This window comes from Pangasianodon hypophthalmus, chromosome 17, assembly GCF_027358585.1.
Source record: "Pangasianodon hypophthalmus isolate fPanHyp1 chromosome 17, fPanHyp1.pri, whole genome shotgun sequence".
NCBI classification, from domain to species: Eukaryota; Metazoa; Chordata; class Actinopteri; order Siluriformes; family Pangasiidae; genus Pangasianodon; species Pangasianodon hypophthalmus.
Window position 1 is genome coordinate 8,217,793 of NC_069726.1, and position 13,633 is coordinate 8,231,425.

At 40.2% G+C, this 13,633-nt stretch overlaps 1 protein-coding gene across 7 annotated transcripts in view; it reads right to left on the reverse strand.

Annotated features, from left to right (window-relative positions):
- Positions 1-13,633, reverse strand: part of xrcc4 (X-ray repair complementing defective repair in Chinese hamster cells 4) — an 88,685-nt gene that overhangs the window by 41,872 nt on the left and 33,180 nt on the right. For all 7 annotated transcript variants that reach the window (XM_053241203.1, XM_026943734.3, XM_026943731.3 and 4 more), the window contains 2 exons: positions 11,212-11,378; positions 9,244-9,393 (listed from right to left, as the gene is read on the reverse strand). In XM_053241203.1, coding sequence (XP_053097178.1) covers positions 9,244-9,393; positions 11,212-11,378 — 317 coding nt within the window. The remainder of the gene's footprint in view (positions 1-9,243; positions 9,394-11,211; positions 11,379-13,633) is intronic.

The window sequence follows — 13,633 nt, forward strand, 5'->3', positions numbered from 1 at the left end:
TGTGTATTTACACATGATTTAGTGTGTGGTTCTGTGACCTTGGGTATGTGCAAGTTTGTGCGTGTGTGTGTGTGTGAGGTACATTAGGGAGAGCAGTACTTCAAAGGGTGAGATTAGGAGCAAAAATCTTCCAAGAAACTGGACATTCCCCTAACTGTAGCCGTTGTGATCCTGATAAAGAAACTCATGTTTTGTTGAATGGATTATGAGCTTGCTGAGAGCCGCACTAGTTTGACATCTAAGTCTCACATAATCTGTCTCTCAGTGCCACATTATTGGGAACAGAATACTTTGAGGTCACAAGGGTTAGTGTTTTTTAGATTAGTATATGCTTCGACAGTGGAGGAGTTTTTTTCCGTTTACATACAGAATATTGAGAAAAGCAATTACAAGTGGTAAAAGAATTAATATTTGTCGCATGCAACTTCAGTTTGCTGGGCATCTCCATAGCCATCACCAGGGTTTTCTGAGTATATATCAGTACAGACGTAGTGAGCTGTTTGAGCAGTGCTATTCTTTTCGTTTTGACAGCACACTGAACTAAGACTCAGGCAAAGGAGTAACTGGGAGACAGTTAAATAACCCTGACCTTGAGGTGTCAGTAGTCTTAAGAAGAGTTACTTGGCTTTCTGCAAAAAGAATTATTGAGCCACATGAACCTAAGACTGTAGAAGGGCTGACTCTAAGATAAATCTTATTGACTTTTATTCCAGACTGTAATAGTGAACCGTCTCCAAGGAGGATGGCAACAGGCAGAAGCAGAATGCAGGGACCAATCATGGCATCCTCACCCATAGAGTTATTAAAAGCCAGATATCCCTTATGTAAAGAAATTATAGAGAAGTGCTCAAAGAAGTGGAGAAAGAGAACTAAAGATAAGAAAACACAGTGGCCAGAGGAGGGAACGTTTGATACCTCTCTGTGTGAGGAGATGGAAACACTGATAAAGTACTACAAAGCCAAGGACAAAAGGTAAAGGGAGAGAGGACAAGAGAGAGAAAGAGCTGAAAGTAATTGCATATTTTAAAGCAGAAGGAGAAAATACGTGGAAAAGCATGAAACAAGCCAGAAAAATGTTGAAAAAAGATAATGAGGAGACAGAAGAAAAGATGAGAAAAATTTTCAGTGAATCACCTCCTTATGCATCTCCAAAAAAATCAGCTTCCCATAATTAAGGAACAGTACAAGTTGAAGGGAAGATAGACATGGAGGAGGATGAAGATGGGGAACCTCCCACCACTTGTCCTTCTGAAGTGGCCCACAAGACTCTTAAAGGCAAAAAACAGTGCAGACAGACCACAAGGGAACAGGAAGTAGACAGTTATGCCCAATATCCTGATTTAAGTGGTTATCGTGAAGAGGAGAAGCAAAGCTCCCCTGTGGAAATCCCAGAGGAGCAGGAGAAGTTGTTGACAGAGATGGACAAATTGTATAGAAGCGTACGTACAAGAATAAACTTAACTAATACACTTTTGCGTACTACTCTCATGACAGGAATTCCACAGGTGGTGGTGATCACTGAAAAAGCACAGATGTCCATGAGTGAGGCAGTCAACTCAGAGTCCTAGACAGCTGAACTGTTGAGAGAAATGGAAAAACAGGTACCAGTTAACTTGTGGTCCTGACATGATACTGATGTAGGTCTAGTGAAGTCTGCAGCAATATCCACTGCTTCAGGGTGCCAGGTAGCAGTAATGGCCCCAATGGTACTCATTCAGCCTGAGCCCAATTTGGATGATATTGTTTGCATTCAGGGACAGGCGAATGCTTATGAGCATTCAGTGTGGCATCAGAGAGGAGCTACTAGAGATGTAAATGGTATATGGCGTTCACATGAAGGACATATAATTGCACCCACAGCACCTCTCACTGTATTAATTTCAGATACTCATGGCTTCGACCACTGTGGAAGGGGGGAGGTATTACGGAAAATAAAACAACAGGGTTATTGGTCTCCACTCCATATCTACAGGCTATGGTAGATAATTTCATATCTGAATGTGAAGTCTGTGCACAGAATAATGTCAGGAAGGGAACATCAGCACCAATGGGGCACATACCAGTACCAGAAGGACCATTCAAACATCTGGTAATAGATTATGTAGACATGGTAAGAAGTGTAGGAGGAAAAGGTATCTGTTGGTGATAATAGATAGGTTCAGCAGGTGGGTAGAAGCTGTGCCATCAAAAGATCAGGCTGCAGGAACAGTGATTAAGTTTCTGACAAGAGAAGTGATTCCTAGGTTTGGCATACCATCTCAGATAAGTTCTGACAATGGTTCGGCATTTGTTCAGAGGACAGTAAAAACAGTGTTGCAGCAGTTTAAAACAGCGTTTGGGGTGTGTTTATCACCGTTAGTCACAAGGGATGGTGGAGAGGGTGAATGGTACTCTTAAGGCTAAACTTAAGATATGCGCTGATACAAAACTGAATTGAAGTGAAGTGACTTGTGGCCAAGTATGGTGACCCATACTCGGAATTTGTGATCTGCATTTAACCCATCCAAGTGCGCGCACACACCGTGAACACACACCCGGGGCAGTGGGCAGCCTTTTTTTTGCTGCAGCGCCCGGGGAGCAGTTGGGGGTTCGGTGCCTTGCTCAAGGGTCTCACCTCAGTCGTGGTATTGAGGGTGGGAGAGAGCGCTGGTCATTCAATAGAATTACCAACCTGTCACCACATGAAATGCTCATGGGTCGACCCATGCCTGTGCCATATTTGAGGGGTCCTTATGATGGACCACCTCTGGAGCAGCTACAAATAGAACTGAGAGCTTACATGCATCAACTAACCGCAATACATGAAACTATCTGTTCACAGGAACAAAGCAGGGAGCCAAGAGAAGACGCTGAAGTGCCGTGTCCAGTTGTTCCTGGAGATAAGGTATACCCAAGAGTGTTCAGATGAAAGTGGAATGAGCCTAGAAGAGAAGGACCATACAGAGTGGTAAGAGCGACACCTACAGCAGTGCAAGTTGAAGGTAATACTACCTGGTATCATTTGAATCACTGTACAAGGGTAGGCTTAGACCCAGGGGACAAGAAGATAGTCAAACCGTTGAAGAAGAGGGAGATTTAGTGGCAGACTCCCCAGAAAGCAGTCAGGGAGAAATAGAAGATGAAGGAGAGAGAGAACCAGAAGCAGGCCTTAGTCATGCAGGGGACAGCGAACCAGGTTCAGCCCAGGCGGAACCTGAAGGAGAAGATGAGCCAGCTGTTGCATCTGATGTTCCATCTGAAAGTGATGAGCCTGCTGTGCCTGCTGAAGGGGAAGAAGAGGAGCCATTGTCAGCTCTGGCTGAACAGGAAAGTGCAATTGAGTCTGGTGACCTTGATGAGTTTCTTGCTACACATATCGCAGACTCGGGCCCGTCCACTAGTCAGCAAGCAACATTCTCGACAATTGACTTCTCAGCCCTTAGCTGGCCCTCAAGCCTTGACTGGCTCTCAGATGAGTAAAGGCAATGAGAGACTAGTTATCCCTGTGTATCAAGAAGTTACACATGAGATGTTAAATGACACTGCAAAAGAGATAACGGAGGATGTATTGTTACAGGTAGCGTAAGATAATAAGTGGTATAAGTGGGCTGAATACACTGCTGGTAGTTTGAATAAGGGTAATTGTTTGGTATGTTCACCTTCTCCATTGAGCAGGGTTGTAGTGGTACCGACCCCATTTGATTACAGACATTGTGCAGAATACAATAGGCAATATTGTGCAAAGAATTGGCATAATAGAAGAGACTACTCATATTGCCCAGCTGAGTGTTTAACATATTTAGGCAACCCGCTTTATAGTTTAATGCATAACACAGAGGCATGGAAAGGGTGGTGCCCACAACTGGATGTTAGAATAAAGAAAAAACGTAGAGAGACACCACAGCAGTATAACATAGATTACACTTTGGAGTATGAATGCTTTAACAAGTCATATAAGAGACATGATTTGGGTAAATTCCAAGGTAACTGTGCAGTAATGTGGCACTTGGATTCCCGCCTCTACGGACGCATAGAATTTATCCAGTGGTCTGAAGGTCACGTACTAGCAACAGTAACCACCAATATGACTATCCAACTCTCACTTAGATGACACTTGCATGAATCAAACTCTAACTCCACCATTGCGGTGCGCTTTGACTGACCAATTTTAGGCAGTAGCAGATCATTTTTGGCTTTGCGCAGGGAAGCACACGCTTAAGAATGAATTTACCTAAAAATTGGAGGGGAATCTGTACTAGACTACAGTTGATTCAAAGAACTGTGATAGTTGACTGGGGGTATGATCAGTTCCTTGAAAAAAAACTAGAAAGTCTCACAGTGTAAAGAGAGCTTATGAGACAGATCCTAAGGTGTACATAGACTCAATAGGCCAGCCTAGAGGAATACCTGAACAATTTAAAGCGAGAAATGAGATAATGTCAGGATTTGAGTCTATTTTGGTATGGATAACTCCTAACAAGAATACAGAGTGGATTAATTACATTTACTACAACCAACAGCGGTTCATTAATTATACTGATGCGGCACTCTCAGCATTAGGTGAACAGTTAGATGCTACTAGTATAATGACATGGCAGAACAGGCAAGCATTGGACTGGTTGTTGGCAGAAAAAGGAGGAGTGTGTGTTATGTTTGGAGAACAATGTTGTACTTTTATCCCTAACAACACTGCCCCTGAAGGAGCATTTACTGAAGCTATGAATAAGTTGAAAAAGTTAAGGCATGAAGTAGCTGGAAATGCAGGGAGAGATCAGCATTCTTGGGATTGGTTTTCATCGTTTGGAAATTGGGGAGCTATACTGACAAAAGTGGGAGTTATGATAGCAATTGTAGTAGTTGTTGCAGGACTAATGATTTGCTGTGTTGTGCCCATATTAAGATCTTTTCTTGTTCAAGCAACTGTTAAACAGATGGCTCTTATGAGCAAACCTATGCTTGATGATGATGGACTGGCAAGTGAGTTTGCTGGCACTAGTTCAGACTGTACTTCGGACTGGCTGCCTAAGCCAGATTGGATTCCGGAGCAAGGGAAGGAAGAAGAGGATTCCAGTTACTCCAGTGAGGATGAAGAGGAAGTAGTTATGTGATGAGCCAGGCCCTGGATATAAGTGCTAGCCTAACCTCTCCTCAAGAGTGACCCTCTACGATACCCAAAGTATCTGGGTTGAAGAAGTTATCTGAAGAAAGTCTTGTACTTTGCCTTTATTCTGATTATGTTGATTGTTGTTGATTGATTTTTATTGTAAGCAATTATATGATTAAGCAATATTATAATCAATTTTGAGAAATTATGTAACAATCAGTATTACTCTACATAACCGTGACAACCACGGGCAAGTGCTGAACCAAATGCATGCTCATGCTTAAAACACAATGTTGATTTGTTTATTGACAGTTAAGTTAGGGAGACAGGATCTTTTACTCCTTTCTAGTCAAGTGTGAGGGGAGATGTTTGGTCCTGTTCTCTACAAGAGAGCGTTTTCAGGATTTGGTTATTGGTAAGAAGAAGGCGTGATCAGGCATTGGTAGGGGCTTGATAAGCCCCAGAGGAGGGATTTATAGAGGAATTTCCTGTTATCTATATCAATATCATTTGTTAATCAGTATTATATCAATCAGTATCTATGCAACAGTATTGAAAAATGACCTTAAATCACCTCATGTTTTAACTTTTAGAGCTTCATTTATATACTACACTGAACCATTTCTAGTGCATTTAGAAGAGTGACTCTAGGCCTGTGGTCCTGCAGGGATGTTTCTGTGAGAACGGACTGGTGTGACCTTGAAGATGGAGGTTTTTAAGGTGAAGGCTAATGTTGTTTTTGAAACATAAACTGACTGAACTCTCGCCACGGTTAAAACTAAGATAAGGGGACAGTGAAATAATTGTGACGAGAGGCAGATGTGTGATTAAAAGAAAAAAGAGAAAACTCCATCCAATGAGATTATTGTTTTAGAATTGTATAAATGCATTGGCCACGATTATGTAAATCAGATGCTCTGCAGACCACCTCGGCTTTGTTGTTTGATTCAATAAAGTCTATAGATTTTTGGCATCCAGAACCCCTTGACTTTGTAACTTATATTTCTTATTCTGATTTGCAGAAGTATTTGCCACGACAATGATAGGTCTGAAACATATAGAACATGCCAATCATCCTCTATTAATGCCATCAATGGTCTGGGCATTTCTACTAGCGAAGAGTTAGATCTGCTCTTAAAATGGCTGGGTAAAAAAATCAACAGAACAGATCAGGAGAATCTGCACAGCCAACATCAATGATCCTTCGGCGGCACTTCAAATGGCCTAGAATAGGCTCAAAGAGTGCTATGTTGCTGTAGAAGCCATCGAACAGGCTCTCTTTCAAAAGCTAGACAGCTCCCCCAAAATAACAGTCCGAGATAAAGTTAACCTTTATGAGTCTACGGAGGTGCAGGCGGGATCACTTAGATTTTTTTCTTATGGCAACGAGTTAAAATACTCCATCACTTATGGTCATACAGAAAAGAGGAAGAGATCATTCAAAACTGTAAAGGGTCTACTTTTATTTGTGTCCATTCACAGTAAAAACAAAATGTTGGGCTTTTATAAAATACAGAAAACAAACAGGATGCACTTTCCTCTGCATTCATCTCCATAAGCTTCTATCTGGAGCGCATCACAAAAATGAACGGAAACTCAGTGTATAATTGTGGCGCAAACATGAGAAACATGTCTATAGAAACCTTGAAATGTATACTTTTAAATGAACTGATTTAAATCCAAAACAAATATTCTCTGATTATGTAATGTGCAAGAAACTAATGATAGGTACAGTTTTCCTGTCTCAGCTCATTAGCACTGATCTGGACACACCCACCCACAGCATGCACTATTCATACGGTGCAAGCCACGCAAACATGGTAAACTCCCCCCATCAGTGCAATAAAAATGGCATCAAGCTTCATCAGATTCATTGACTTTTCATCACTTTTGGATGATGGCAAGCTACACACATGAGGAAGCTCTCCAGATGGTCCTGGACAGTGAGGAAGAGTTCACCTTTTCCTCAGAGAAGAGCCCGACTCCGATGATGAACGGCTGAATTTTGAAGAGTGTTGAAGAGTGGATAATATTTCTGATGAATAAGTCATTTATTTTTATTTACATCAGTTAACGTGTTATTTTTAGATAAGCATGTACATATTTTTACTAGTTGGGCTATTTCCCAACTATATTGTGAGTATTATAAAACAAGTATAAAAAAACAAGTATTATAAAACAAGTATTTAAATGTTATGCTGTATAACATAATAGAAGTATGTATATCAATAATGTCATAGCCTATAAAAATAATATTAATATTTATACTATATTTCATTGGCCTAGTTTTTGTTAGCTTATGACCAGTGTTTACTGTAAAATACTGCCTCAACTCCGAAGCTAACAATTGTTTACAAATTTTTTTTTTTTTTTTGAAGTATTGTGGCTGCATCACTCTCACTTACACTTGCACCTAGCACAGGGAGGGCACGCGGGTGTCGTTCAATTTTCAACGCAATTGAGAATAATACTGAGTAAGTGCACATTTACCCGCTATTTTACAGATGTTATTTTAAACTCAGAGAGCTAGAAGATATACTAATGGAAGTGAGTGCTGCTAAGGCTGACAGATACCTACTGAGGCTAGCATACCACGATACAGCACGTGGTATTAAACCAGTAGTGGAAAAATTGCCTCACAGCCTTCAAGAAAAGTGGATCTCATGAGGTGTGAAGTTCAAAGCTGATCATAATATGTGCTTTCCTCCATTCTCCTTTTTGTGCAATTTGTCTGCTCTGAGGCAAGAACCAGAAATGATCCAAGTTTCATCCTGTCAAGGGGTTATAACAATCCGAACAAAAATGAAAAGCCTGTACCAAAGTATGTTCATTCAAAAACTCCTGTGGCAGTACATAAAACTGATATAGCAATTGCACATGAGGCTAGCACTGCTGCAAATACAGACAAGGATCCCAGTAAGCAGTGTCTCATTCCACAACAAGCTACATTGACTCACTAAATGTAGAGGTTTTAGAGCCAACCCAATCGATGAGCGCAGAGCATATCTGAAAGAAAACAGTTTATGTTTGCAGTGGTGTGCTTCTTCCCATCATGTCAAGGAGTGCAAAGCTACAATTAGTACAGTAAATGTAAATGTAAATTATTAGGAACACCATTCTGGAACTTTGTAAAACTGCATTCTGAGATGCTTTTCTGGTCATCATGATAGTAAAAGAGTGGTTATTTGAAGTACCATACCCTTCCTTCCCACTTGAACCAGTCTAGCCATTTTTCTCTGACCTCTCTCATCAAAAAGGAACTTCCAGCCACAGAACTGACATTCAATGGATGTTTTTTTTCACCTCATTTTGTGTCAACTGGAGACTGTTGTGTGGGAAAACCCCAGTGATCAGCAGTTTCTGAAATATTTACTAGCCCGTCTGGCATCAACGACCATGCCACAGTCAGAGTCACTGAAACCACATTTATCACATCATAAAAAATACAATTGTCTAGTCTGCAACAGCTGAATACTCTGCCGTAGACTAGACAATTGTATTTTTTATCATTATGACAACATAAATTTCCAAAATGAACACATTGTGAAGGGCTACAATAACAGGAGGCATAGCACCAGAGTGACTCACTCACACCACTGGCTTGTGTGTGTGTGTGTGTGTGTGTGTGTGTGTATGTGACACTCATTAGAGTAGATAGATCGAGACTACTCTATACAATACTATACACTATACTTATCTATTAGAGTTAATATACATGAGTTCTACTTAGTGAAGTGCTGAATATACAGCAAGAATGGAAGTGTTGAAATTGGTACTGGAAAGCAGTGGCGATCAAAGCAAAAATAGTTGGAAAATTTTCAAGGATGATGATTTTTTCAAGAAATTGAGCGGTGTCAATGATTTAGCCACACCTTATATATATATATATATTATTTAAAATGTTCTGAAGATAATGTTTTTGCAGCAGATTCTCCAACTGTTAAAGTGGAAAACCAGATTATATGTGTATATCATTTGTTTTATACAATAATTTTGCCCATTCTCATGAAGACTGCCAATAATTATGTGGCTGGTTGTAGCTCTAAGGAGGAAACATGCCTGGTAAGGGATGTGTAATATTGGTATTATAATTCATAAATTAATGTACATGAATTTGCTATTGTAAAGGATACAGTAGGTTATCCAGTAGGCTTCTTTACCTGTGCATTTCTTCTTGTATAGTATTCTGTAGCTGTTTGATCCTCTCCTGTAAAGTGCGGATCTTGGCCTTCTTCCCATTAAGGATCAGCACAAAGCGGTTGTACAGCTCTCTCTCCAGTGTCTCCTTTTCTTTGATATATCTCTCCATTCTACAGAAAAGGAGATATAAAAAATAAACACAAGTAATCATGATAGTCTAAGATTTAAAAAATAAATTAATAAAATAAGTCTATAAATAGGCAAGTTAAACAAGTATGTTTTAAATCTGTATAAAACAGAACATCTAGAATTTGCATTCTAATGTTCTCACTAAGAGGTAACATAAGAAAAACATCTATCAGCTGAGTTGGGAGCAATTTATGGGCTTAATAGTAAGCCTGCCACAGCTAAACATTTAGGACTTAAAATGTCATAATCAGGATTTTGTAGTCAAGGTGGCACTTAGTAGGCCGCCAATAAAAAAAAAAAATTCCTTTCCTGTTAAAGATACAATCTGTCACAAGCTGAACTAGGGCAGGCAGCAAGATATGTTAATATATATAGAAAGAATTGGAGTTTAATAAAAATGTGTGAAACATTTACATTTGTTCATAGTAGACAAATGCAGTCCCCTCCAAAAAATATTTGAACAGCAAGACTAATTATTTTGTTTTTGGTATACACTGAAGACATTTGGGTTTGAAATCAAAAGATTAATATAAGATGATAGATCAGAATTTCAGGTTTCTTTGCTGATGTTTTCATCTAGATGTGTTAAACAACTTAGAACAATTTTTGATGAGCAAAAGTATAGGAACAGATAGTCTTAAGGTAAATTAAAGTAAATAACTCTTAATATTTGCTTGCAATATTAATTAATTATTGCAATTTGGCAACCCAGTGACATCACCAAACTGTTACATTCTTGTTTTGTAATACTTTTCCAGGCTTGTACCGCTGAAGGGGCTCTCCCTTCAGTCTCCTGTTCATGAGGTAAAATGCATGCTCAATTGGGTTTAGGTCTGTTGATTGACTTGGCCTGTCTAAAAACTTCCACTTTTTTCCCCTGTTGTGTTGGCAGTGTGTTTTGGGTCATTGTCTTGATGCATGAAGAAGTTCTTCAAGTTGGACCATGAGCAGATTCTTTCTTTCCCCACACTTTGGCCTTTCCGTCCCCTTGGTAAAGGTTAATCTTGGTTCCAGAAATTCTCATCTTTGTATTTCTTTGCAAATTCCAATGTGGCCTTCTGATACTTACTGCTGATGAGAGATTTGCATCTGGTGGTATGGCCTCTATTTATATTTATGCTTTCTTTGAATTGTGATACCTTCACCCCTGCCCTGTGGAGGCTGTTGGTGATGTCACTAACTGTTGTTTTTGGGTTTTTCTTTACAGCTCTCACAATGTTTCTGTCATCAACTGCTGTTGTCTTCCTTGGCCAGCCTGTTCGACATCTGGTTGTGGTTACTTTCTTTTTCAGCATATTCAAAATTGTTATATTGGCTATGCCAAAATTTGTTTATTACAACTTACAGCTTTTTAACAACAAATACAGTCTTCACAGGTGAAAACCAGGGCTATGAATAGGCATTCAGAGGTAGTCATTGTTTAAACAATCAATCTAACAAGGCACACCTGGACAACCAGAAACACCCATCAGTCACATGTTGTAATATTTTTGATCACTTGAAAAATGTGTGAGTTTAAAAAAAGGTGCCATGTTCTAAGTTGTTTAACACATCTAAATGTAAATATCAGTAAATTAAAGCTGAAATTCTGGTCCATCATCTCAAATTCATCTTTTGAACTCATCCCCAAATCTCTTGAGTGTGTGGTAAAAACAAAAGAATTGGCCACACAGCTCCAATACCTTTGCAAGGGACTGTATGCATAAGAAGCAGAGTGGATTTTCTTCTGAGGTATTGTAACACCTTTAGGACAAAGTAAGGCTGGTATCAAAAAGAGAACTATATTATTTATGATTTACTCTGCAGTGATGTGTTCCTGCTCATTCCTCAGTCTCTGGTTCTCCTTGTACACGTTGTGTTTCTTGGCTTGCAGGCGAGCACTGCGCTCTAAGCCATATGTAATGAGCTCCTTTATGACTTTAGTGGGCTCTGGCACAGGTAGCAGTTCCACCATGCCAAACCTGAACTGAGATAACAAAAAGAGGATAAATTGTTCCCAGGATAGGAAAACATTGTTATTTTGGCAGCTTGTTACAATCTGTTGGCAGCAGATTAAAATGATCAATATTATAAATACTGTCAATATTATAAAGATTGGCCTATATCTAAAGGTGATGAGATTCTCTAGCAATATGATAACCTTGCAAAGTAAGGTATGTGTTGCTGAAACACAGCTGATGTCCTTCCCGGTTGGTGATTATCTTGTGATATTTTACATGCCTATATAGTCTTAGAAAAAGAAAAAGTCTGTAATGCTCGTAATGCTCTGAAGCTCATGGAGGGAGGCATATTTTATGGCGATATACACTATATGGCCAAAAGTCTGTGGACACTTGACCATCACACAAATATGTGGTTCTTCCCCAAACTGTGCACAAAGCGAGCTCCATGAATAAATGGTTTGCCAAGGTTGGTTTGGAAGTGCTCAAGTGGCCTACACAGAGCCCTGACCTCAACCCCACTGAACACCTTTGGCATGAATTGGAATGCCAACTGCACCCCAGGGATCCTCACCTGACATCAGTGCCTGACCTTATTAATGCACTTGTGGCTGAACGAGCACAAATCCCCACAGCCAAAAGTTCCAAAATCTAGTGGAAAGCCTTTCCAAAAGAGTGTAGGTTATTATAGCAGCAAAGGGGGACTAAATCTGGAATGGGATGTTCAAAAAGCATATATGGGTGAGATTGTCAGGTGTCCACAAACTTTTGGCCATATATTGTATGGTGCCAAGCAGAGAAGCAGCCAAGTGGGGTTTTAAGTTGCTTGTGCTACCTTTTCTAATAACACTTTTTTCCTAAGGGAAAATTAGAGATATGAAACTAAATTAATGCCAATGTTACTTTTTTTTGTCATTATAAGCAACTGCTTGATTTCTAGCGGATTTATTTTTGTCAGTGAATCTAGCTGTGCTTTACCATAAGAGCACAGTCAAGGCTTCTGCAGTAGAGTCTGTGCCCACAATAGCCTCAGATTCTTGTTCCTGGCTAACAGGGGTGGAATCTAATGTGGTCTTCTGTATGGTCTTCCATCCTCTGTAAGGTTTGATGTGTTGTGCGCTCTGAGATGCCTTTCTGCTCACCAAGGTTGTAAAGAGTGATTACATGGAGTTACTATATCCTTCCTGTCAGCTCAGTCCAGTCTGGTCATTCTCTTCTGATCTCTCTTATCAACAAGGCGTTTTCACCAACAGAACTGTTGCTCACTCAGTGTTTTTTTTTTTTTTTTTCCCCAAAATTCTGTGTCAAGTCTAGACACTGTTGTGTGTGAAATCCCAGGAGGTCAACAGTTTCTAAAATACTCAAACTTGCCCTTCTGGTATGAACATCCATGCCACAGTTAAAGTCACAGAGATCACACTTTTTTCTTCATTCTGATGTTTGATCTGAGCATCAACTGAAGCTCTTGACCTCTACTCTCCAGCTCACTACTAAATATTCCACGGTCAACTGTTAGTGGTATTATAACAAAGTGGAAGTAATTGGGAACAACAGCAACTCAGCCATGAAGTGGTAGGCCACGTAAAATCACAGAGCGGGGTCAGCGCATGCTGAGGCGCACAGTGCGCAGAAGTCGCCAACTACAGCTCTCCAAGCTACAGACCTCCAAACTTCATGTGGCCTTCAGATTAGCTCAAGAACAGTGTGTAGAGAGCTTCATGGAATGGGTTTCCATGGCCGAGCAGCTGCATCCAAGCCTTACATCACCAAGTGCAATGCAAAGCGTCGGATGCAGTGGCGTAAAGCACGCCGCCACTGGACTCTAGAGCAGTGGAGACGTGTTCTCTGGAGTGACGAATCACGCTTCTCTGTCTGGCAATCCGATGGACGAGTCTGGGTTTGGTGGTTGCCAGGACAACGGTACTTGCCTGACTGCATTGTGCCAAGTGTAAAGTTTGGTGGAGGTGGGATTATGGTGTGGGGTTGTTTTTCAGGGGTTGGGCTTGGCCCCTTAGTTCCAGTGAAAGGAACTCTTAATGCTTCAGCATACCAAGACATTTTGGACAATTTCATGCTCCCAACTTTGTGGGAACAGTTTGGGGATGGCCCCTTCCTTATTTTTGCTTTAAGTATTTAAGTGCTTCATTTCATTTTGTTTTCAACTTGGCAACATAATTCATCCATAAAAATAAACTTTCAAATAAATGCCTGTATTCTGTGCATATAAGTGGTCTATCCTCTGGTTAAAGGCTTTGGGTCACTGAATTACAGAAGGTCAGAG